Source organism: Ailuropoda melanoleuca, chromosome X, assembly GCF_002007445.2.
Source record: "Ailuropoda melanoleuca isolate Jingjing chromosome X, ASM200744v2, whole genome shotgun sequence".
Lineage (NCBI taxonomy): Eukaryota > Metazoa > Chordata > Mammalia > Carnivora > Ursidae > Ailuropoda > Ailuropoda melanoleuca.
In genome coordinates, this window is record NC_048238.1 from 53,540,242 (window position 1) to 53,564,803 (window position 24,562).

The 24,562-nt window shown below is 38.8% G+C and overlaps 1 protein-coding gene across 10 annotated transcripts in view; it reads right to left on the minus strand.

The window, feature by feature from the left end:
- Positions 1 to 24,562, minus strand: part of HDAC8 (histone deacetylase 8) — a 210,473-nt gene that overhangs the window by 153,559 nt on the left and 32,352 nt on the right. The window contains exon 5 of one of the 10 annotated variants that reach the window (XM_034649633.1): positions 10,854 to 11,062. The exons of 8 other annotated variants lie outside the window; for them this stretch is intronic. In XM_034649633.1, the coding sequence (XP_034505524.1) occupies positions 10,951 to 11,062 (112 nt within the window). In that variant the 3' untranslated portion in view covers positions 10,854 to 10,950. Of the gene's footprint in view, positions 1 to 10,853; positions 11,063 to 12,410; positions 12,719 to 24,562 lie in introns of those variants that run through there. One more of the 10 variants, XM_019806233.2, reaches the window with a different exon arrangement.

Consider the following 24,562-nt stretch of genomic DNA (forward strand, 5'->3'; position numbering starts at 1 on the left):
ATTAATATCAATATTTCAGAAATTGTATGTTGTAAAGGAAGTTCCTAAAGATCCATCAATGTCCTCAGTGGCCATGATTTGCTCTGTTTGTCAGAGTCCTTATGCTGCTTTGCCAGATTTTAGATGACTACAGTATAGTGCTTTCAGTTGTAACTTTAAAATTTTTTAAATGTTGACTTGGTTTCAACTTTTCTTCTTTATTGTGAATCTCACATCTGCTATTGGGGATTTTCAGCACTTACCTATGGAATTTTATTAATATACAGATGTTTAAGACTGTTAACTGAATCTCTTTACTTGATATTCTTGATATATTTTGGGGATATTCTAACTCCGTGCTCGGTATATTCGTGGTATACTGTATCAGGATTATTATAGGTTATATTTAAGGCTTTTTGTCTCTATAAAGATTATGTTCATCCATTTTTATAAATTAGATATAATACCCTCTCTTCTTTGAAAATAGGGTTAATCATTATGTTTATGGATATTTTGTCTAAAAACTTTTTGGGGTTGATTTTTATATTGTTTTTTATTCCACAGAAACAACTACATGTCCTTGTCAGTTGCATTATTGTTCTTGTAATGAATTCTCATCAGATCTTTCATTTTTGAAAATGATCAGTAGCAAGTTAACCAAAGCTTTTGTACATCTTTTGCTATTTACAGATGGTTTTGTGTATTTTCATCTGATGTGTCCCTGAGAGCACTTGCAATCAGGTACAAGCTAGAGTGCTTCATCTTCAACAAAGGTAGGCTATCTCAGAGTCCCATGGAAAATGATTTTGCCAAATGCTGAGTACAGGCTTTTTATGCTCTTTATGGTATAGTTGAAACAACTTTGAGACCACATCAATGAACTGAGTCAGGATTTCAAGAACTCTAGTTGACAAGTAGATGGGTTAGTGAGACCGCTGATGTAAGGTCGAGTGGAACAAAAACTAATTACACAGACCTGAATGAAACTGATGAGGGATGATTGTGGATTTTGTTCTGAATATTGCTGATGTTTTAAAGCAGACAGACCCATAAATATAGAGAACAAACTGATGGTTGCCAGAGGGGAGGGGTGAGGGGATGTGCAAAATGGGTGAAGAGGAGAGGGAGGCACAGGTTTCCAGTCGGTAGAATGAATAAGTCATGGGAATAAAAGGTACAGCAAAGGGAATGCAGTCGATGATATTGTAAAAGTGTTGTATGGGGACAGATGGTAGCTACGCTTGGTGATGAGCCAAGCATAACCTATGGAGTTGTGGAATCACTAAGCTGGACACCTGAAACTAATGTAACATCATACATTAACTATGTTTCAATTAAAACAAAGAATATTGCTGATGTTTTAATGCTCTGTTTTCTGGATACACAAGGGACTCATTTCTCTTTTTTCTTAAGCTAGCTATAATTCATCATAATTTAGTAAACCATGCTTTCACAAACAGAAATGACACACTTGTAAATGATACCTCATTGCCCCTGTCTGAGTCCTCTAGGATTCAGAAACTCTTGTTGAGCATTCTTATTTCCATAGCGATATAATTAGCTGCATAGGTTCCATGAGAATTATCTGTCCTGCCTGTTATCAGGACACGATTGGACACATTGGTTATATAACCGAGGCCTTGCCTGGAATGGCATATTTGTCAATGATGCTCACTGAATCAGATATGACCAGACACTTAAGGAACTAAGGTTGGCTTTATTGAGCAATGCATACAAAGCCCTCTTGGGAAAACTAGCCCGGTACCTGGTACCTGGCTTACAGAGTTCCCAGTCTTACAAGCAAGTAAGGAAGGTTACTTCCTGGCAAGCCCTGGAAGCTTAGGATATCTTGGAGCCCCAAGAAGAGAGGAATTGTCCCAAATTTATAAATACTGCAGATAAAATCTCCTTAGCTTGGCTTCCTAGCTTTAACAGGCTTTAAAAATTTCAAAGTGAGATTTCTTATGAAAACTTCCAGCAAAACAAGCTTAAGAAGTTCTAAATGGTAAATTACCATTCTTCCTGCACCTAGGTAAATAATCAGGCTAAATCTGATGAGGCTGATTTTTTATTTTTAAGTATTTGTTATTGAGGGAAAATGTACATAATATTAAAATAACCATTTTAAAGTCCATAACTCAGTGGCATTTAGCACATTCATAATATTGTGCAACTTCCACCTCAATTTAGTTCCAAAACATTTTCACACCTCAAAAGAAAACCCTGCACTAATTAAGCAGTCATTCCCTATTTCTCCCTCCCACTAGCCCCTGACAACCACCAATCTGTATTCTGCCCCTATAGATTTACCTATTCTGGATATTTCCTGTAAGTGACATCATACCCTATGTGATCTTTTGTGTCTGGCTTCTTTCTCTTAGCATAACGTTTTTGGGGTTCATCCATGTTGTAGCATGTATCAGTACTTCGTTCCTTTTTATGGCTGTGTAATATTCCATAGTACGTATGTACCACATTTTGTTTATAAACTCATCTGCTGACGGGCATTTGAGTTGTTTCTACCTCTTGGCTCTTGTGAATAGTGCTGCTATGAACGTTGTGTGTACAAGTGTTTGTTTGAGTACCTGTTTTCATTTTTTTTTTTGATATATACTTAGGAGTGCAAATTGCTAGGACATATGGTAATTCTATGTTTAAGTTTTGAGGACAGCCAAGCTATTTTCTATAGCAGCCGCACCATTTTACATTCCCACCAGCAGTGTAACAGAGTTCCAATTCCTCTACATCCTCATCAACACTTGTTATTTTCTGTTTTCTTTTTTCAATTCTAGACATCCTAGTGGGTGTGAAGTGGTGTCTCATTGTGAATTTGATTTGCATTTCCCTGATGACTAATGATGTCAAACATCATTTTGTATGCTTGTTAGCCATTCGCGTATCTTATCTGGAGAAATGTTTATTCAAGTCCTTTGCTCATTTTTAAATTGGGCTGTCTTTTGTTGTTGAGCTGTATGAGTTCTTTATATATTCTGGATACAAGACCCTTATCAGAAATATGATTTGCAAATATTTTCTCCCATTCTGTAGGTTGTCTTTTCACTTTCTTGCTAATGCCCTTTGATACATAAAAGTTTTTAATTTTGATGAACTTCAATTTATTTTTTCTTTTGTTGCTTGTGGGACCAGCCTTATTTTGAGCTCAAGAATAATCTTTCTTTGAGATTATTTTTGATAAAAAGGGATGTGACTGTTTACAGAAATTTTGTGTTTCAAAGGAAAACTCTGTGTCATCTATAGCACACCATTCCAGGTTATCAGAATCTAGTTATTGTCTTTGAGTTATCATCTCTTCATAAACTTCAGGTTACTGATGAGTACGCAAACTGTCTTCTCTGGTAGAGATATAGTTGACTTTCTTCCCCATGTGGAAGAACCAGTTTTGCTATATACTTGGAAATCAGACTGGACCTCGTTACCCTGCCCAAATTGTCGATCCTTACCAAATTTTCTATTCTTCAGTCTTCTTCAATATCTGGCTAATAGCCTCCAAATGAACTTTTCCAGTTTTTCTTCCTCCCACCTGCCTTGGAGTCATCAAGAACTAAAACTTGACTGTCTAAGTTCCTATCAGGAACTCATAGCTTTGTCTGTTCTCTGGGATCTGAAGCAGCCCTAAAAGCTAAAGCCCAATGACTCGATATAAATCTGAAAGAACTGGTCACCACAGCAGACCACGTATGACTGGAATTCTCCTTGAACAAGCTGCCACCAAGAACACAAAGAGTGTCTGAAGAAATGCTCAGGTCACGCATGTCCTTCTATGAGAGGTAACCCAGGCTACAGACAGTGGCACCAAGAACACTGACATCTTGGCTCCATGAGTGGTGCTGCAAAACGGATTTTCCTCCATTGATGCCTTAGAATCCACTTGACTGGTTATCTTCAGGGGTCAATTCTTGGTTGGCTCTTTTCTGTAATAAAATCTTTTATATTAATTTTTTTCCATTTTAGTCTTCCCTCTTTTAAGATGTCTGAACTCCAAACCCCACAACAACTGACTTTTGCCACTACTTCTCAACAGATGGTTCAACTGGTTTGAAAGGAGCAGCACTAAGAGTGAGCAAGAGACTATTTCGTAGACCCTGCTTCACCATACTCAGGAGGTTTGCAATTGCCTCAGAGTTGCTTGGCGGTAATACTCGTCTTGAACAAAAGGGGAAAATGATAATGTTAAAGTTTATCTGAGCCCTGTGCTCAGATAGCCATAATGTTTAAGAACCTTGACCCCTTTTGTTTTCCAGGAAAAGGTGAATTGCAAGGTGCCATCCTACCCCAGCATATTATTTTAAAATAAGACCCAACTCCATCTTTCCCAATGACTTCCATAAGACTTGCAGGTGACTCCCTTGTTTATCTGTCTCTGTAAAACCCCAGGCTCCCTTATTTTTCTTTGAGATAGTCCTCATTAATAAATGTTCTCCCTATTGCGATGGCTGAATAAAATCATTTCCTTATTGTGCAGGGCATTTCTTTTTCACATCACCAACACAAATGTGTTCAGAGGATAGACCAAGTTCAGCAAACACACTTCTGAAAACTCTGAGAAATGTGTCCGCAGCACTGTGGTTAGGAAATTTTTTAAAAAGTAAGCTCTACACCCAACGTGGGGCTTGAACTCGTGACCCTGAGATCAAGAGTCGCATGCTCTACCAACTGAGCCAGCCAGGTGCCCCAGGCAATATTTTTTTTCTTTACCAGAAACATCCCAGAAACATCTAGCTTCTTAAATGCCCTGGTGAACTGTAAACCACAAAGTCAATTTTTAGGAAAAAGCACAGGGCCCAGTCAACTGCATTTACTCACATGTATTTGCTGTTTTTATATCCATTAGGCCAGAGATCAAGGATGCCTGGATCATGAATGACATTAAGACATTTTTTAAAACATCAGGTAGCTTCCTCACCCAGGCAGAGCCAGAAACCTGCACTGTTCAACAGCTGCACTGTTACTGGCAAAGATTTCACAACATTTTTTTTTTCAGTCCTGGTATCAAAATTCAGCACCGTAGATTTCCAGTGTTTACTTATTTGGCCCTTCCTATTTTCTCTCTTAGTGTTAGCATAACTCTTACAATTCTTTACTTTCATTATAGCTGTTTTGGAACCAGCTGGTAGTATGGTTTGGGTTTTCTCTGTTGTTGGCATATAATAAAAATAACAGGCAACATTTATTGAGTGATGATCCTGTGCCAGGAACTGTCCTAGGTGCTTTCAATGTGTTAATTCAATCAATTTTCACAGCAGCCTTGTGAGGTAGATACTATTATTATTTCCACTTTAAAAATGAGAAAACTAAAACAGGGAGACTAAGTATCTTGTCCAAAGTCACATAGGTAGGAAGTGGTTGATTTTGAATTTGATTTTGGGCAGTGTGGCTCTTCTGCACATAGGCTTAATCACTTTGGTAAACAGCTATGATATTCTTCTGTCAACATTTATTGCTTTTCCTCTCCCTCATAATTTCTTCCCCCTCTTCTTCATGCCTATTCCCCTTTCCATTTCATTTACAATGTTGCTGAAATTAGTCTATCTGGTCAGTTTCCGCCTACCTGTTTGCTTGTCTTTCATGCACCACTTTACTACTTTTTCTGTTCGCCTCTCTCCCCTTTGCCATTTTTTGACTTGAATTTAAAAGCTTTTTGGTCAAAAAAGGAACTGCCACAGATCCTTCTAGCAGCAACTTTCTCTCCAGATTTCTCCTACAATATCCCACTAAACTTTAATCATTTCAACTTTCAGGTTATGTGGGTTTGGGATAAATGGGTTTTAAAAAAATTCCCCCCAAAAGGCAAGTAAATGACCCAGGGCCAAATCTGTACCAACTGACTTTGTGGTGGTCCTCTCCTCTATAAATCCAATTTAGTTACTGTCCTAGCACCTTTGGATTTAGAAGTTATACAGGAATACGTGTGAAAAGGGATTAGGTCAAGAAGGCTCTACTTGTTAATAGAAACAAATCCATTAACTGTGTGACAAAACTGAAAATGTTATCCAGGAAATAAAATAAATGTGACAGCAGCATAATTCTACACAGTTCTCACTCTTTCCACACCATTTGGCATGATAAGCAGTCTCTATTAAAGACAAATGAAGGCTTGGGAGAGTAGAAATAAGGTAATATTTGCCTGAAAATGAATCAAGAAAAGGGACTATGAATTCATTATGGTGAAAAGTGCTGGAAGGCCACTTTCAGAATTCACAGACCATATTTCCCTTTGGATAATTATATAGTCCAAGGTAAACGAATGGGAAAACTGTAAAGCAGTTCTATTTACTGCCAAGAACCTTAGCTAGTTTATAAACAAAACCTAACATTTGCACTACAGAAGAGTCAAAGTGGTGAGGAGGTCCCTGGTAAATGCTATAAGATTAATTCAGTTAGGGAACAAATTGAAGAGACAGGTCAAGAAAAACTCAATCCACTTGCTGCTTCCTTTGGACATGCAAAGTCTCATTTTTTGGATCTAAGGTTTTTAGCGTATTTTTCTCTGATGCCATAGAATTTCATGTTCTAAACTATGGTTTTATTTGGTAAAGTCAAAGTCTTCACCTGGCTAGTGAATTTTTCTTTTATATCACTCTGCTTTTCGGGAAAAAAGTAAATGAGAGGAAACCAATGTCCCGAAGTAATTTCCCAGCGTATACCCCAGGTTCAGTCCAGATTTAGTCAATATCTGGGACTTTTGGTGATCTTATCCAATTAGGAATGCAATCACCAATGCACAACCACTGTGTAACTCCAAGTGATAGTAGTGGAATTCAATCAGATCCAGTCTACTGTGCTTACTAAGGCAGAAATCTGTAGACACATTTTTTAAAAGGTTAAAGAATATGTATAAAACAAATAAAAAGTCTGGTGCAACTGTTCCCTAAACCAAGAAAAGTCAATTAACCAGAACATTCCATTCCTGAGCATTCAGGTTAATCAAAAATATTACTTTTTACTTTAAGCTTTCAATTAATGAACTTAAAAGCCTCAATGGTTTAGACATCAATACTGAGTTGAAGAATTAAATGTACTCTCTTCCTCCACAAGAAAAATAACATTTTATGTATAACTGATGGAAACCGTGCCTGCTCAACCTTTCCAGTGAAATAGAAAAAACACAAAAGCACTGGCAAAGCAGCTGTCTCAGGCTTAATATATATGTATTTGTATTTCTGCACCTGGTCTTGGCACACAAGATGAGTGTCTCAGGAGCCAAAGACTTTATGTGCTTGCATCCCCAACCTACATAATACACCCCATTAAATTGGCTGGGGTTTATATTAGGTGTGGATAGGAGGAAATGCCATTCTGCTCAGTGAACTGATCACAACCTCTGACGAATCAGGAGAGAGAGAAGAGTGCTTGCTTTAAAAATGCAGGGAATGCTTTTCAGACGTTCTGGCTTCTACTGATGCAAATCTAGGGTAATTTTTTGACATACGAGAAAAACATATGGGAGCTCCTCAAATGTCCTTCTGGCTATAGGATTAAGACCCTCGACAAATGTTACCATGTATTACTGAAATTGTTCAAAACTTGGATTGAAAACACCTAGGGCTGTTGTCATGTTCTATCTACATTAATTATGATATCAGAAAGACAAAATATAAAAGGTGGAGCATTACTTTTTATACCTTTTCTGCAAATGACTAGCTAAATTCTGAAATTTTGTTTACAATTATAATATACATATATTCTACTCAGTATTTTTCAGCTGTAGATTGTGACTTCCTAGCAAAATGATAATTATTTCTATTTTATACAGAGGGAAATTTCATAATTTACCTCATATTTATAAGAAGGTGTCAAGCCCAAGGCCGGGAGTAAAGGGGCCTGGCTGGCACTCATAGGCCTGGTTGAACAAGACTCAGAATCATCCGGCCACCCCTAGAAAATGAGCCTTGAAATATAACACTACTACTAGTCCCCAGTAGTAGTGTGGCCTTCCTCTGATACCTCAGTCTCAGGCAGTCTGCCTAAGAGGGGACACTGTATGCAATCAATCTCCAGGAAGGTGTTGAGGACTCATTCTGTGCTCTGTCTCTGTACTAAGGGCTGTGGACAATGCAAGATGTCCTGGACCCTGCCCTTCAAAAGACTGACGGAGTCGAATCAAGCTGTAAGTTAAGACAAATACATATTAAAAGAACCATAAGGTGTGCATGAATAAATGTTAAATTATATGCTATAGACCATGCTTTTCTCAACTTCCAACCACCTAGCCCTACCCTGGAAGCTTTCTTCTAAGAGGCTCAGAGGACATGTGATCTCATTTACTCGCATTAGCTCCATGTGAAGTAAGGGAAGAAATGACTATTCCTCTTTTACAGTTGAAAAACACAAATGATCTATATCCCAGGGGACTTAGGGAATTGGCCACAAACTACAGAGCTTCTAGGGGTCCTATATTCCTCCCAGTGTTCCCTCCCTATCACACGTTACCCTGCTTATTATAAGTTTCTAAAACACAATTCTGACAATGTCATTACTCTGCTTAAAGACCGCTCAATGAGTCCACATGCCTATAAGAAAAAAAGACCCTTTCGTTAGCATAGTACACAATGCCCTTTGTGGCCTTGGCCCCGCCTATTTCTCAAGCCTCTTATCTCACCATTCCCCTCAAGTACTTGGAATTGAACCACATTAAACTTTTCTCCCTATCCCAAACATAGTATATTCTCTAAGTCTCTGGGGCTTTGCACATAGGTAGTCTTGGATCCTGCATGATTTCCATCTCCTCTGCCAACCTCTTACCCATCGTTTAAGATCTGGCTGTGAAGACGGCCCTGAAGTTCCACCTTCCTTTCCCAGGTAAAGAAAGTTGATTCCTTTTTTGTACTCCGGCAGTTTATTCAAACCTCTACCATAGTACTTATCAAATTGGCTTGCAAATGATTACTTCCTGTACCTGTCTCCTCTACTAGGACTATAAATTCTTTGAGAGCAAGGACTGTATCTCTTACTCATCTTTATACCTTCAATACCTAGCACAGTGCTTAGCACACGGTAGGCTCTTAAGAAAACATTTTTTTTTATTTTAAAGAATTTATAGGAATGATGAAATGTCTAAAGAATGGAGAAAAGGATTCATATTTTTTCACCTTGAATAAACGAAAAATAATGTTCAGATTACACATTTACAAATTCAAATGTGATAAACTAGAAAAACATTGGACCAGATCACTAAAATTGGACTGATCAGTACCCAAATCAGGAAACTTAAAGGATCCATGACTCATTACTCCCCTCCCCCCAGAACAAACAAACAAATAGAGAAACAAAGCATGGATTTAGGTAGAAGCTGGTTCTGGATCTAGAGACATGTCATCAGTTGCTGTTTTTTTTTTTTTAATGTGTGATAAAACAGGGAGCTTTGCATTAAATATATCCAAAAAATAAAGTTAGATGTGGCAGTTTGGTTTGGTAGACACACTTAAAAAATTGAAATGACTTGGGGCGCCTGGGTGGCACAGCGGTTAAGCGTCTGCCTTCGGCTCAGGGCGTGACCCCAGCGTTATAGGATCGAGCCCCACATCAGGCTCCTCTGCTATGAGCCTGCTTCTTCCTCTCCCACTCCCCCTGCTTGTGTTCCCCCTCTCGCTGGCTGTCTCTATCTCTGTCAAATAAATAAATAAAATCTTTAAAAAAAAAATTGAAATGACTTGAATCAGTTGGCGAAGTGGGTGGGTATCACTAGGGTGAAATTTAATATTGAAACAAAGACGGTAATTCACTGATGTGAAACAAACAAGGAGAGTGGAAAATATGCTGTAAGGTCATATTTGAAGTGGTTCTCCTGGGAGACTGCACAGACCATCTTGACGTTAGCATCAAGACCAATCTATGAAATAAACACCTTATTTAACCACGGCTACTGCTTCAAACCAATGGACAGGCTTTCAATGTAGAAAGAACCATTTGGTGGTCCGTTTGTCTTTGGAGTGACAAACACATGCACAAATAGCAATTGCTGGCAGTAGTGTCATCTTTAAATATTGAAGACAGCGATGTAAAAACAGCATGAAGCAATATCAAGATATGCATGTTCAGACATAGGTTAGATCTGTAGTGCTTTTTTTTTTAAGTCAGCCCTATGCCAAACGTGGGGCTTAAATTCATGACCCTGAGATCAAGGGTCACATGCTCTACTGACTGAGCCAGCCAGGCGCCCCAGATCTGTAGTTTTTAAAGTTCTCTTGAGCAGCATACTGTTGTTTGTTTGTTTTTTTCAAATGAAATTTTATGTGGAATCCCAATATAGAAAACAGACAAAATCAACACTGCTCTGGTTAAAGCGTGAGTGGACACCTGGGGGGGGGGGTTCCAGAACCCTATACACTTAGCTACCCCTTTACTTCCTGTAGTTGCCACTGAGGCATCTTAAGGAATCCTGGGATAGATACTGTGGAAAGGTCTCTACGTGGAGAGAGAAGTTAGAATAGATGCATTATGGTTCTTCCTGACTCTGAAAGTCTATAATATGATATTCCTCTCTCTAATATTCAAGATCAGTCAGGAAATCAGGATTTTATTCCACTTATGGAAGAGTCTAGTAGAGGACAATACAAATAACTAAGGGTTTGAGAAATAATCATAATGATTACTTATTGGGCACAGGTAACAAAAGAGGTCTATCCCTTCCTTCCTCCCTCAACATATAAATTTGTATTGAGCACTCACTCTGTTCTATACTCTGGGAATAAAGATGAACAGACAATACAGATAAGCCTATTCTCAAGGACTTCACAGTGTGTGTGTGCGTGCGGGGGGTATGTGGAAGCAGATGAAAAATACAACAAACAAGACAACAACATACTGTGACAAGCAACATCACAAAAGTAACAAACAGTAATGGGATAGAGAGTAACAAGGTGTGTGTGACGGTTACTTCAGATAGGTTGGTCAGGAAAGAGTCTCTGAGTAGGTGATATTTAGACAAAGACCTGAAAAGTGAAAAGAAACTCACCCATACTGAGATGGAGAAGTCTTCCAGGCAGAGAGAACAGCATTGCAAAAGCTCTGAGGCAGGAAAGAACTTCCTTGGCCTATTTGAGAAGCTGAAAGGCCAGTGTGGCTGGAACACAGTTAATGAAGGAGAGTGGGAGAAGATGAGTTCTGATGGGACCAAATCACAGGGGCCATCACAAGGAGTTTGGACTTTATTCTCAGTGAGATAGGAAGCCTTTGGAGGGTTTTGAGCAGAGGAGGGGTCGGATCTGATTTAAACTATTGTTTATTCTGCGAAGGGATGTTGTATAGGTGATCACTAGCACAAGGAAAATGAGCTGAACTGCATCAGGAGAAATTTGGTAGTACAGAGGAATTTGGAAGAATTGTTGCCAAGAGAGGTTAAAGAGTTTTATTTTATGGCATAAAGCTAATTTCTTGGCATGATTTTACAAGCAGCCAGAAAGATAATTTCTTTAGCCTTCTTACAGCTGTCAGCTTTGACAATTTATCCCTGTTGTCACAGTCACTGAGAGAGCTGAGGCTCATATTTAAGTCTCCTCTCAATGCTTCTTTCACTAAATTAATTGCTTCTAAATTGCTTACAGCAAAGCAGCGAAAGATGGCAAAAGGCAGAAATACAGTACTTCCTTTTTCAAAGACTACTGAAATGTGATTTTTCTCTGGAAGAACCTACCTTAGTACTCACTTATGAGTTAGTTTACCGGCCAGTTTCCTCCTGGCATCTGAACCTCAAACCCCCACCTTAAGTCAGTCTGACCACCTGTTTTCTCTGTTCCCAAAGCTAGGATGGTCAAGTGCTACTGGAGCAAACCATGTAACTGCAGATGTATACCATTACACATTCATGGTTCCCAATGAGAGGTGGGCCTTCAAGTCTGCTCAGTAATAATTTACTTCCCTCTAGCTGTCTCTTTCTCACTCCTTACAATGGATACTACAATCTCACTAAGACCCAAGAGCTCCTGATCAAAATTCCATCTCATTCACAATAAGATCCAAAGTCCCACCATGGTCGACAAGGCCTTGCATGATGTGGCCCTTAACGATTCCTCTGTCCTCTCCTGCCACTGCCCCCATTACTGACTTCACTCCAGCCACACTGGCCTTCTTGCTCTTCCGAAGAGCATCAGATGGATAATGGTGTGCATCTGCGGTTATATGGTTTGCTTTTGAGGAACTCCCAAATTGTTTTCCAAAGTGGCTGTACCATTTTACATTCCCACCAGCAGTGTAGGAGGGTTCTAATTTCGCCTGTCCTCACGTGCATTTGTCATGGTCTGTCTAGTTGATTCTAGTCATTCTACTGGGTGTGAAGTGGTATCTTCTTGTAGTTTTGGTTTGTGCTTCCCTAATGACCAATGATGTTGAACATCTTTCCATGTGCTCATTGGCCATTTGTACATCCTCTTGGTATAAACATCTATTCAAATCCTTTGCCCATATTTTAACTGGGCTATTTGTCTTTTTATTGCTGAGTTGGAAGAGTTCTTTATATATTCTGGACACAAACCTCTGTTTAGATACAGGCACACCCATTTCATTGCACTTTACTTTATTGAGCTCCATAGACAATGCATTTTTTTTTAACAAATTGGAGGTTTGTGGTGGAGACAGCAAGAGAACTAGAATGAGAAGTGGAGCCTGAAGATGTGACTGAATTGCCACAATCTCACGATCAAACTAAGGGACGAAGAGTTGCTTCTTATGGTTGAGTGTAGAAAGTGGTTCCTTGAGATGGAATCTACTCCTGGTGAAGATGCTGTGAAGATTGTTGAAACAGCAATGAAAGATTTAGAATATTATATATATATATACATATATATATATTATATATATAAACTTAGTTGATAAAGCAGTGGCAGGTTTTGAGAAGATTGTCTCTAATTTTGAAACAAGTTCTACTGTGGGTAAAATGCTATCAAACAGTCTCACATGCTAGAGAAATTGTAAAAAGGAAGAGTCCATATGTGTGGCAAACTTCATCTTTGTCTTCTTTTAAGAAACTGCCACAGCCAACCCAACCTTCGGCAGCCGCCACCCTGATCGGTCAGCAGCCATCGACACTGAGGCAAAACCCTCCACCGGCAAAAAAGATTATGACTTACTGAAAGCTCCGATGATGGTTAGAATTTTTTAGCAATAAAGGATTTTTAAATTAAATATATACGTTGTTTTTTAGACATAATTTGTTATTGCCAACTTGGAAGACTACAGTATAAACATACATTTTATATGCACTGGGAAGCCAAAAAATTCATTTGACTCACTTTATTGTGATATTTGCATTACTGCAGTGGTCTAGAACTGAACCCGCAATACCTCCGAGGTATGCCTGTGTATGATTTGGAAATGTCTTCTCTCATTCTCTTGGCTATCTCTTCACTTTCTTGATGGTGTTCTTTGAAGCCCCAGAGGACTTAATCTTGATGAAGTCCAACTTATTTATTTTTTTCTTTTGTTGCTTGTGCTTTTGGTGATATATCTAAGAAGGCTTTGCCTAAGCCAAGGTTACGATGATTTACTCCAATGCTTTCTTCTCAGAGTTTTATACTTTTAGCTCTTACATTTAGGTCTATGATCTATTTTGAACTATTATGTATGGTAGGAAGTAGAGGTCCAAATTCATTCTTTTGCATGTGGATCCAGTTGTCCCAGCACCATTCGTTGAAAAGACTATTCTTTCCCTATTGAACTGTTCTAGTATCTTTGTCAAAAATCAATTGACCATAAACGTGAGGGTTTATTTCTGGACTCTCAATTCTATTCCATTGATCCAAATGTCTAACCTTATGCCAGCACCACACTGTCTTGATTACGGTGTGAGTCCTCCAACTTTGCTCTTTCTCAAGATTGTTTTGGCTTTCTGTAGGTCCCCTGCATTTCCATATGTATTTTAGGATCAGCCTGTCAATTTCTACAAAAAGCCAGCTAGGATTTTGTAGGGACTGTGTTGCATCTGTAGATCAAATTGGCAGTACTGTCATCTGAACAATATTAAGTTTTCTGATCAATGAACATGGATCCCACTACACATTATTTATATGATTCACAGTTACAAGGAACTAACGGACAACAGACAATTTTTAAAGGTGAGATCAAATGATTTTTTTTTGCAGTTTTATTAAGGTATAATTTAGAAACCATAAAATTTACCCATGTTAAGTATACAGTTCAATGATTCTTAATAAATTTACTGAGTTAGGCAGCCATCCCCATAATCTAATGTTAGAACATTCTTCTCCCTCCAGTAAGATTCCTCAGACCTGTTACAATCAATCCCTATTCTTACCCCCAGAGCCAGGCAACTACTAATCTACTCTCTTTCTGTATAGATTTGTCTTTCTGAACATTTCATATAAACGGAATTACACCTTATGTGGTCTTTTCTATCTGGCTTCTTCTACATAGCATAATTTTTTTCTTTTTTTAAAGGATTTATTTATTTTCAGAGAGAGAGAGCACGCGTGCACGAATGGGGGAGGGGCAGAGGGAGAGAGAATTTCTAGCAGACTCCTCGCTGAGTATGGAGCCTGACGTGGGATTCGATCTCACAACCCTGAGATCATGACTTGAGGGGCAACCAAGAGTCAGATGCTCAACCAACTGAGCCACCCCAGTGCCCCTACGTGACATAATTTTTTAAATTAATAGAGCTTTCTAGGACAGTTCTGGATTTACAGAAAACTGAACAGCTAGAACAGAGAGTCCCCATATACCCTCTCTCCCACATACAGTTTCCCCTATTAACATCTTGCATTAGCCTGGTACATTTGATGCAATACTGATATATTATCATTAAAGTCCATAGCTTACATTAGGGTTCACTCTTAGTGTTGTATGAGTTTTGACAAATGTATGATGTCATGTATCCACGATTATAGAATCACACAGAATAGTTTCACTGCCCTAAAAATCCCTTGTGTTCTGCCCAATTATTCCTCCCCTCCTCTCCAAGCCCCTGATAATTTTTACTGTCTCTATACTTTTGCCTTTTTCAGAATGTCATATAGTTGAAGTCATACAATGTGTAGTCTTTTCAGGTTGGCTTCTTTCACTTAACAGTAAGCATTTAAAATTTCTCCATTTCTTTTTGTGATTGATAGCTCAATTTTTAAAATTTCAGCTTTATTGAGGTGTAACTGACATATAAAATTGTAAGATATTTAAAGTGGATATTGTGGTGATTGGATACACATACACACTGTGAAAGGAGTGCCCCAATTTAATTAACACATTTATCACCTCACATATTTATCTTTCTTTTGGTGAGAATATTTAAGTTCTAACCACTTAGCTGATTTCAATCCTACAATACAGGATAGATCGTTTTTTACTGCTGAATAATATTCTATTGTATAGATATAACAGTTTACTTATCCATTTACCATTGATGGACATCTTTGTTGCTTCTAAATCTTGGCAATTATGAAAAAAGGCTGCTATAAACATTGTGTGCAGGTTTTTGTATGGACATCAGTTTTCAGCTCAGTTGGGTAAATACCTATGAGCATGATTGCTGAACATAATATTTTTGAGGCTCATTCATACTGTAGCAAATATCAGTATTTCATTCCTTTTTAAATCCTTGAATCGTATTCCATTATATGGATATACCACATTTTGCTTATCCATACACTAGTTGATGGAAATTTGGGTTGTTCTCACTTTCTGGTTAATATGAATAACCAAACAGAATAGAACAGAATAGATGTGCTATGAACATTTATGTGCAAGTCTTCATGTAGACATATGTTTTCATTTCTATTGGAAGTGGAATTGGTGGGATGTATGATTATGTTTAAATTCTTAAGAAACTGTTAAACTATTCTCCAAAGTGTCTGTTAAAATAAGCTTTGCATCTGCCATGCTGTCTCCCCCCAACCGTGGAGATCCTTCTCCTAGTCCTCAGATCAATTTCCTGGGTGTTCCAAGTGATCTGACCTCAATACAGCTGTGTTTGAGGGACAAGGAAAGCTCAGGGTCCCCCTAGTTCACCATCTTAACTCCCTCCCCCTAAACTGTTCTCCAAAGTGTCTGTGCCACTCTGTATTCCCACCAGAAACATATAAGGGTTCCTGTTTCTCGACATCCTTGCCAACATTTACCGTCTATCTTTTTTATTACAGCCATTCTAGTGGGTGTGTAGTGGTATCTCATTGTGGATCTAATTTGCATTTTCCTATGATTAATGGTATTGAGCATCTTCTCACGTGCTTATTAACTATTCATATATTTTCTTTGGTGAAATGTCTATTCAAATCTCTTTCCATTTTTAAATTGAGTTGTCTGTGTTATTGAATTTTAAGAGTTGTATATTCTGGATACAAGTCCTTTATCAGATATGTAATTTGCAAATATTTTCTCCCAGTTTATGAGTTGTCTTTTTATCTTCATAATGATGTCTCTTGAAGTACCAAAGTTTTTAATTTTGATGAAGTCCACTTTGTCAATTGTTTTGTTGTTTTATGGATCATGCTTTCGTTGTTGTATCCAAGAAACCATTGCTTTACCAAGGTCTCAAAGGTTTTCTCCTACATTTTCTTTTATAAGTTTTATAGTTTTAGTTCTTACATTTAAGCCTCTTATTCATTTAGATAACTTTTGTGTATTGTATGAGATAAGGGTCTAATTTTATCGTTTTGCATGTGTATATCCAATTGTCCCAGCACCACTTGTTGAATCGCACCACATATTTTCAAAGGCTTTAAAAAGAAGTGTTTTTCTAACATTGATTTTAAAACTTTCAAGCCTACAGAAGAGTTAGAAGAATAGTATAACAAGCAGTCACTCATCTTACACTTAGATTCACAAACGGTTACTAATTTCCCATTATTTATTCTCTCCAGACACACACACACACACACACACACACTTTTCTGAGTCATTTGAAAGTAAGCTACAAATATGAGGAGACTTCACTCCTAAATACTTCAGCATGCATCTCCTAAGAAAAAGAAGTCTCCCACATTGTCACATCTAAGAAATCAACATTAATTTAATAATGTCATCTAATAATATAGTATAAATTCAAATTTACCAAGTTATTCAAAAAATGTCTTTCATAGCTCTTTATGACCCCCCCCCCCCAATTCTGAATCCATTCAAGTTCGGCACTTTGTATTTGACTGCTAGAGCTCATGGTTCTTTTTCAATCTAGAACAATTCCTCTACTTTCTTTTGTATTTCATGATAGTGGCCTTTTAAAGAGTTCAGGCCAGCTGACTTGGTGGAAGTCTCACACCCTAGGCTTGTCTAACTGCTATTTTCATATTTAGATTCAGGTTAAACATTTTTAGCAAGAATATTTCATAAATGATGTTCTGTACTTCTTATTACATCAGGAGGCACAATGTCAGGTTGTCCTGGTATTGACAATGCTGGGTTTAATCACTTGTTTCACCTAGTGACTGCTAGATTTTTCCATTGTAAATGGACATTTCCCCTTAGTAATTGAGCAAGGAACCCATGGAGTGATAATTTGAGACTGTGTGAATATCCTGTTCCCCAAGAACTTTTTACTCAGTGGTTTTAGCATCCATTTGATAATCATGTCAAAATCAATTATTATACTGGGAGTTGCAAAATACTGATTTTCTATTCTATCTTCCTTTTATATTTATTAGCTAGTGTTCTGCTAGAAAAAAGATTTTTCTCCTTTTTTCCCCCTTTCTCTACTGAATATCACTATGTACTAATGGATTATTATGATTATTGTTGTTGCTATAATCCATTTCCATTAATAGTTTCACAATTTCAAAAATACATATTTCCTAGCTCAGTCGACAGAAAACGTCTAACAGCAATGTGCATCAGTAGCAATGAGCATACTTAGTACCTGGACTGTGGTAATGAAGTACTGTTTCCTATTAATAGGAACCAGGGCTTTGAAGAGAAATGGCTGATTCTGGGGCTGGAGTGGGGAAAGTTCAATATGAACTGGGTGAATTGAATTTTGTTCACCAGAAAGCAAAGAAGCATTAAAGAAGTGATGGGGTCATGTAAAAAAAACACATAGGAGCTGGTTTGGAGGAGATCTCAATGGCCAAAGTTGGAATAATTTGAGCATTAAAAAGAGGAGCGCCTGGGTGGCTCAGTTGGTTAAGCGTCTGCCTTTGGCTCAGGTCATGACCTCAGGGTCCTGGAATCGAGCCCCGTGTTGGGCTCCCTGATCAGCGGGGAGTCTGCCTCTCCCTCTGCCCCTTCCCCTGCTTGTGCTCTCTCAAATAAATAAATATTCTTTTCAAAAAGTGTTTCTTCTTCTTCTTCTTTTTTTTTTTTTTTAATTTTTAAAGTAGGCTCCATGCCCAGCATGGAGCCCAATGCGGGGCTCGATCTCACAACCCTGAAATAACGACCTGAGCCAAAATCAAGAGACAGACACTTAACTGACTGAGACATCCAAGCGCCCCCTGGCGATAACTGTCTAAAACAAAAGAAAGATTCGAGGTACGTTTGCCAGTATCAAATGCTGGTCAAGTAAGATGAAGATAAAAAATTTCTTGTCTCTGGTGAACCTGGTAAAAGGAGTTCCAGTGGAACTGACAGTTGTGGAGCAAATGGGAAAGAAAAAAATGGAGAAAGCAGGCAATTTTATGGAAAATGGAAGGAAAGAAATAGTAGCTTGAGGGAGATAAGGTCAAGGGAAGTTTAATTTAGGGAGGTTGTGAAGAAATACCAAACAAGGATAACATTATAAACCTTTTTACTTCTTATGTTTGAATGATCTTTAAAATTCACAATATACAGGCACATGGATGTTCTTGAAACAACCCTTAGGATTGGTATTATTATCATTCTCATTGCATATATGGGGTACCCGAGGCTCAGAAAGATGAAGTGTCTCGCCCCAGATGTCACAGACAGTGAGCCACATTTGTGTTCCACCCACGGGTTAAGCCCTAAAATTACCAAGATAGATAAAATGTGGCCACTAATACATATACCTTGACCCTTCTCCAATCTAGGTCTTCCTCTCCCATGGTTTTATGTTCTTTTTCAGCTTGTCCTAGGCAGGCCATGGCAAGCCACGAACCTTGTTTGTTCTTGCTTGGGATAAGACAAGAAAGCCTAGCACAAGAGGGCAAATAGTTATTAGTAACAATGAAGTTGAGTATGTTGAGGACTGAGAAGAGTCTGTTGGATTTGGCAATCAGGTGATTACTGGTATATTTTCAGTGGTGTCAGAAGAGCAAACTGAGGAGCAAATGAATGATGAGAAAATAAAGGCAGTAAAAAGAGAGAGAGAGAGAGAGAAGGCGAATTACAGATGAGGCCTAGTATAATATGGATAATTTAAAAAGCACCTCTTTTTAGGGGTGCCTGGGTTGCTCAGTGCCAGGGGTGTGTCAAAGCCAGCTAGTAAGTGCTGATCATTTAATATTCAGGAATTTCACAAGCCCTTGAGAATATTTATACCATCAAATTTAGCAAATGCTACAAATTTAGGGCTTTATTTTTCAGAGATCTGGGTTGCCAGCATATTACTCATTACTGTTTCTATAAAATGACACGTGTTCAGTAAAATATATTCAACTATTCAAACTTTAACCAAAAGTGCAATGACCTGACCTTTTCTCACTACCAAGAAAAAAACCAAGAACACTGTTTCTTAGGAAGCAAAGTCTTATTTAATGGAGAAAATATTACATCGCTGCTTTATAACCTTCCATAATGTGCCATGGACATCTTTCCATATCAATTAAGTATAGAGCTGTGTCATAATTTTTAATGGCTGTATAGTATTCCATTGTGTGCATCGGCATAGCTATTTTATTGTTGAGCATTTTAGGTTGTTTTGCTATCATGATGCTGAGACCAACATCGTTACATGTATTTTTAAAATGCATTTGTATAATTTTCTATCTCCTTTGGGGTAAATTCTCAGAAGACTGTCTCATAAGACTGTCTCATAAGATATGCTTATTTTTCATTTTGATACATGCTGCTTAACTCTCCTCGGTAAAGCTCCCCAAAATTTACATTCCCACCAGTAAGTACAGGAGAGTACCTGTTTCCCTACAGCCTTGGTAACACTGTAAATCTTTTAAATCTTTGCCAGTCTCACAGATAAGCAACAAAAACACATGATTTTTTGTTCATGTCCTTGATTATCAGTGAAAATGAACATCTTTTTATAATAAATCTTTATTGGCCATTTGTATGTCTTTTGATAACTGCCTTTTCATGGCCTTTTCCCATTTTTCTAATATGGAAGACTTTTGCTTTTTGCCCTTCCCTTAAAACAGTTTCCTTCCTTAGATTCCTGTATATTACACTTGACCCTTGAACAGCATGGGTTTGAACTGTGTGGGTCCACTTATATACAAATTTTAAAAATAAATATAGTGTAGTATTATAAATATATTTTCTCTTCCTTATGATTTTCTTAGTAACATTTTCTCTAGCTTATCTTATTGTAAGAATACAGTATAAAATGCAAACAACACACAAAATATGTGTTAATTGACTGTATTATCCGTAAAGGCTTCTGGTCAACAGCTGGCTATTAGTAGTTAAGTGTTGGGGAAGTCAAAAGTTATATGCGACACCTGAAACTAATGTAACATTGTGTGTCGAATATACTAAAAAAAAAACCCATTATATGCAGATATTTGATTGTGCAGAGGGTGAGCGCCCTTAACCTCCATGTTGTTCAAGGGTCAACTATACTCCTTTCTGGGTCCTCTCCTATAATGTTGCCAGTTCTTTCTCTGGTTTCTCCCCATTTGCCCCTTAAATGTTGATGCCCTCTTCTCCTCTGTTCTACCCACTTTTCCCCAGTAAGCTTATGCACTCCTATGATCTTAATTAAAATCTCTAACAACATGAACGATCCCAATAGTAATAGTGATATTAATCATTGCAAACATTTATTGAGTTCGAGGTACCGTAATTACTGCTTATATGGAATAGCTCAGCTACTCCTCACAGGAAGCATGTAAGGCAGGCACTAGCATGAAGCTCCATCTTGCAGAAGAGGAAACAGAGTCAGGAAAAGTTTAACTGGCTTGTCCAAAGTCACAAAGTTAGTAGGTAGAGAGCTGGGACCGAACTCGTCTTGTCTGGGGCCAACTATACTCTATTACATCCCATGATGGTATGCTATGTCCTGTCAACATTAGAGGTTGTCAAACTACAGCACAGGCCAAATACAGCCTCATGTGTTTTCGTTAATAAAGTTTTATTAGAACACAGCCATGCCCATTCATTAAATACTGTCTATGGCAGCTCTGAAGGGACAAGAGCGAAGTTAAATATGTATGGATAGAGACCTCATGACCTGCAAAGTTGAAAATATTTACTATCTGGACCATTACAGAAAAGGTTTATCTACTTCTGATGCACATGTAGATAATTCCAAAACTCTACATCCTCATCACTGACCTATCTTCTGAGCTCTCGATCTGCTTATCGACTGGACACCTCCAGCCCATAAGTACTTCAATCTCAACACTCTCAAAACTGGACTCTAACGCACCAGTTCCTGCCATTCCTGACCTCATACTCCATGCTCAGCGATGTGATTATACTGCCATTCCTTACTTTCATACCCATGGCAGACGTTGCTAATTGATCACATCATTCTTTCCCATTAAGCTCCAAAAAGGCTTCAGAATCTTTCTTAACACAGCCCTTTAAGGACGGCCTGGCATGAGATTCGCAGTGGGAGGTACTAAGAAGGAGCTGGAGTCAAAAAGCATTTTGGAGGTAGAATGAGTAGGATGTAGAGATGACTTGAGGCCCGTGTTTCTAGCTTTTGTCTAGGTAGATGGTGATATCTTTGACTGATAGCTACTATCAATCAAATGGAGTTAGCACATGACATAAAAGCTATTTGCTATCCCTGTAGCAGAGCCACACCCAACTTCTCACTGGTCCTGGAATCTGACCAAGCCCCTTCACAATTCCATGTACCTGCACATGATTCTTCACCCCAGAATGCCATACTCCCCTGTTCTGCCTGGCAATTCCCTTTTCCACATCTGACAACCAGCTCAAATGTCACTATGATGAAGCCTTTTCCTATATGGATTAGTCGTTTCCACATGGTGCCCCCAGCAGTTCAAACTCTATTGTAGAACCAGTACAGAATATATACATTATACTGGATCTATCTTTCCTAGATTGGTCTGTCTAACCCATGAAACTGAGAGCTTCCTAAAAGCATGGCACAGATCTTACTTTTCTTTGTGTCTCTTAGATCTAGCAATATCTAGGACATAGCAGAATGTCAGTATGTTAAATTGAAAGGAGGATAAAATCATGCAGGTAGCACTGCCTAACCAGACCAAAGCTTGGTCCATAGTTCTTGACTCCAGCGCCTTCTTTGCACCTCCCACTGCCAATCTTAGGTCAGGCCTTCATTATTTACACTCTGGATTATTGCCACAATTTCCCTGCCTTTAGTCTTGGCCCCTCACCTCGATCCCCTATGTTAATTCCCTTGTTCAACAAATATCTATGAGTGTCTACTAGATGCTCTTTGTTCCAGGCACTGAGACAAAATCCTTATCCTTATGGAGCTTGTATTCTAGAAGAGGGAAACACAACCATCAGAATGATCCGCTTGTATGCAGCTCTGACCATGTTATTTTTCTTGAAACCTTCAGGGGCTCTTCCTTGTTTATAGTCCAAACTATCTGAACATGGTACATAAAGCCTTCTACAACCCATCCCCTTACACACTCTAATTTCACCTTTGTATTCTGTGCTCTACCAATACTGAAATGCATGCACCGTATTTTTGTTCCTGCCTCCCTGACTTTTCTTTTGTTGTCCCCTTTGCCTGGAATGTCCTTCTCCTTTTTTTTTTAAACATGGTTAGCTCTTAATTCTTCAACATTTAGCTGAGATAACAGCACTTAATTTAGAAGGCCTTCCCTCTTCTCCCTCAGGTTAAGTACTTCTCATCAGTGTTCCTCTAACAACATCCTGTGTAGACCTCAATTGCTGTGTTTCCACATTGCTTTATCATTGCTTGCTTCTACTTCTGTTTTCCTGATGAGGTGGGACTCTTGGCGGGGGGGCAGAGACCATCTTATTCATCTTTGTAACCCCAGGAATCTCCTCTAGTATAACACATAGAGGCACTCAATAAATATTTGTTGAATTAAGAACTGTTATTTTCACATGCCATTCTAGTTTACGCCCAGACACTACTGCATTCCGGACTTGGATAATTAACTGCTTACTAGACATCTTTCTATCTCTTAGGTACCCCCCAAACCCCATGACTAACAACTCATCATCACCCTCTGAAATGTACTCTTCCTCCTGTATTCCTATCATCATTTTTTCAAACTGGCAACCTTAGTGTCAGTTTTGATTATTCTGTCTTCCTCTCCCTGATAATTTTACTTCATAAATCCTCCCTTTGGCCCCTCCTTCCTGTTTCCTCTGCCACTGCCCTCATTATCACTGCCCTGGCTGACTGCACCAGCCTTCTAGCCAGTCTTCCTGCCTCTAGTCTCACCCCTTGGATTTAATCCTCCACCCTGTGGCCACAGTTATTTTTGTCAAAGAAAAATCTGATTGTGTCACTTCCCTGGTTAATGATCTTTTCTGGCTCCCTACTGCCTTCAGGATAAAGTCCAAACACTTTAGTACAGTACACAAGGTCCTTAAGGATCTGGCCTCATCTAATTTTCCAGCCTCATCTCCTGCCACTGGCCCATACAAACTTTCTGCCATAGCCATAGTGAACTCTTGACAAGTCTTGTCACAATTGTTATTCTCTCATGCCTTCCTACCTTCACATGTCCAGTGCCCTTTTCCTTATCCTTCTCCCCTGCATCTGCCTGGCTTCTAATTTTTTGCCCTTGAAGACTCAGCTCAGGCATCGCAACAGCCTCAATATTAAAAAAAAAAAATCCTGCTCTGAACACAGTATTTCCCCACACCCTTACTGACCTTAGGGTCTTTATGCGCTTCCCTAGTGCTCTGTGCCTATTAGAGCCATTAATAACATTATGTCAGAATGTTAGTTTACTTGTCAGTGTATGCCAGTTGACTACAAGCTTCTTGAAGTCAGGGACAGTGTCAGTGTGGCTTATCTCTGTATCTCCAGCGCCTACCATCTTTGCTTCAAACACAATAAAAACCCAACAACCAAAACAAATGCTTAAATAAGTGAACGTCTTCTTGACTTTGCAAATGCTGAGCCCTTTGCCTGGTATATTCGGCCTGGTAAATTCCTAGGTCGCTATTACATCCCAGGCACCCAGCAGAGTACCTGGTGTGCAGTAGGTACTCAATACTGACTGACTGACTGAGGCCAAGCTCAAATACCACCTTCCTGACCTCTTAACAGCCCTATGTGTAGCTGGTTGGTCTCCACTCTCAGCTCCTTCTCCTGGAATACTTGTCACATTGCTCACACGACTGCTTCCCTGCTAGATTGGGAGCTCCTTGAGGACAGAATTTTGTCCTGCTCATCTCTGTATCTCCAGTCCCTAGCACAGTGGCAGGCATATAAGAGATGTTGAGACCATCTGTTGAATGAATAAATGGATGAATAAGAAGATAAGACTTAGGGGCGCCTCGAGAAATTTCTGAATGGCTCTTCCAGACTGAGAAGTACATTGTTTTGTGTGGCTGCAGGAGG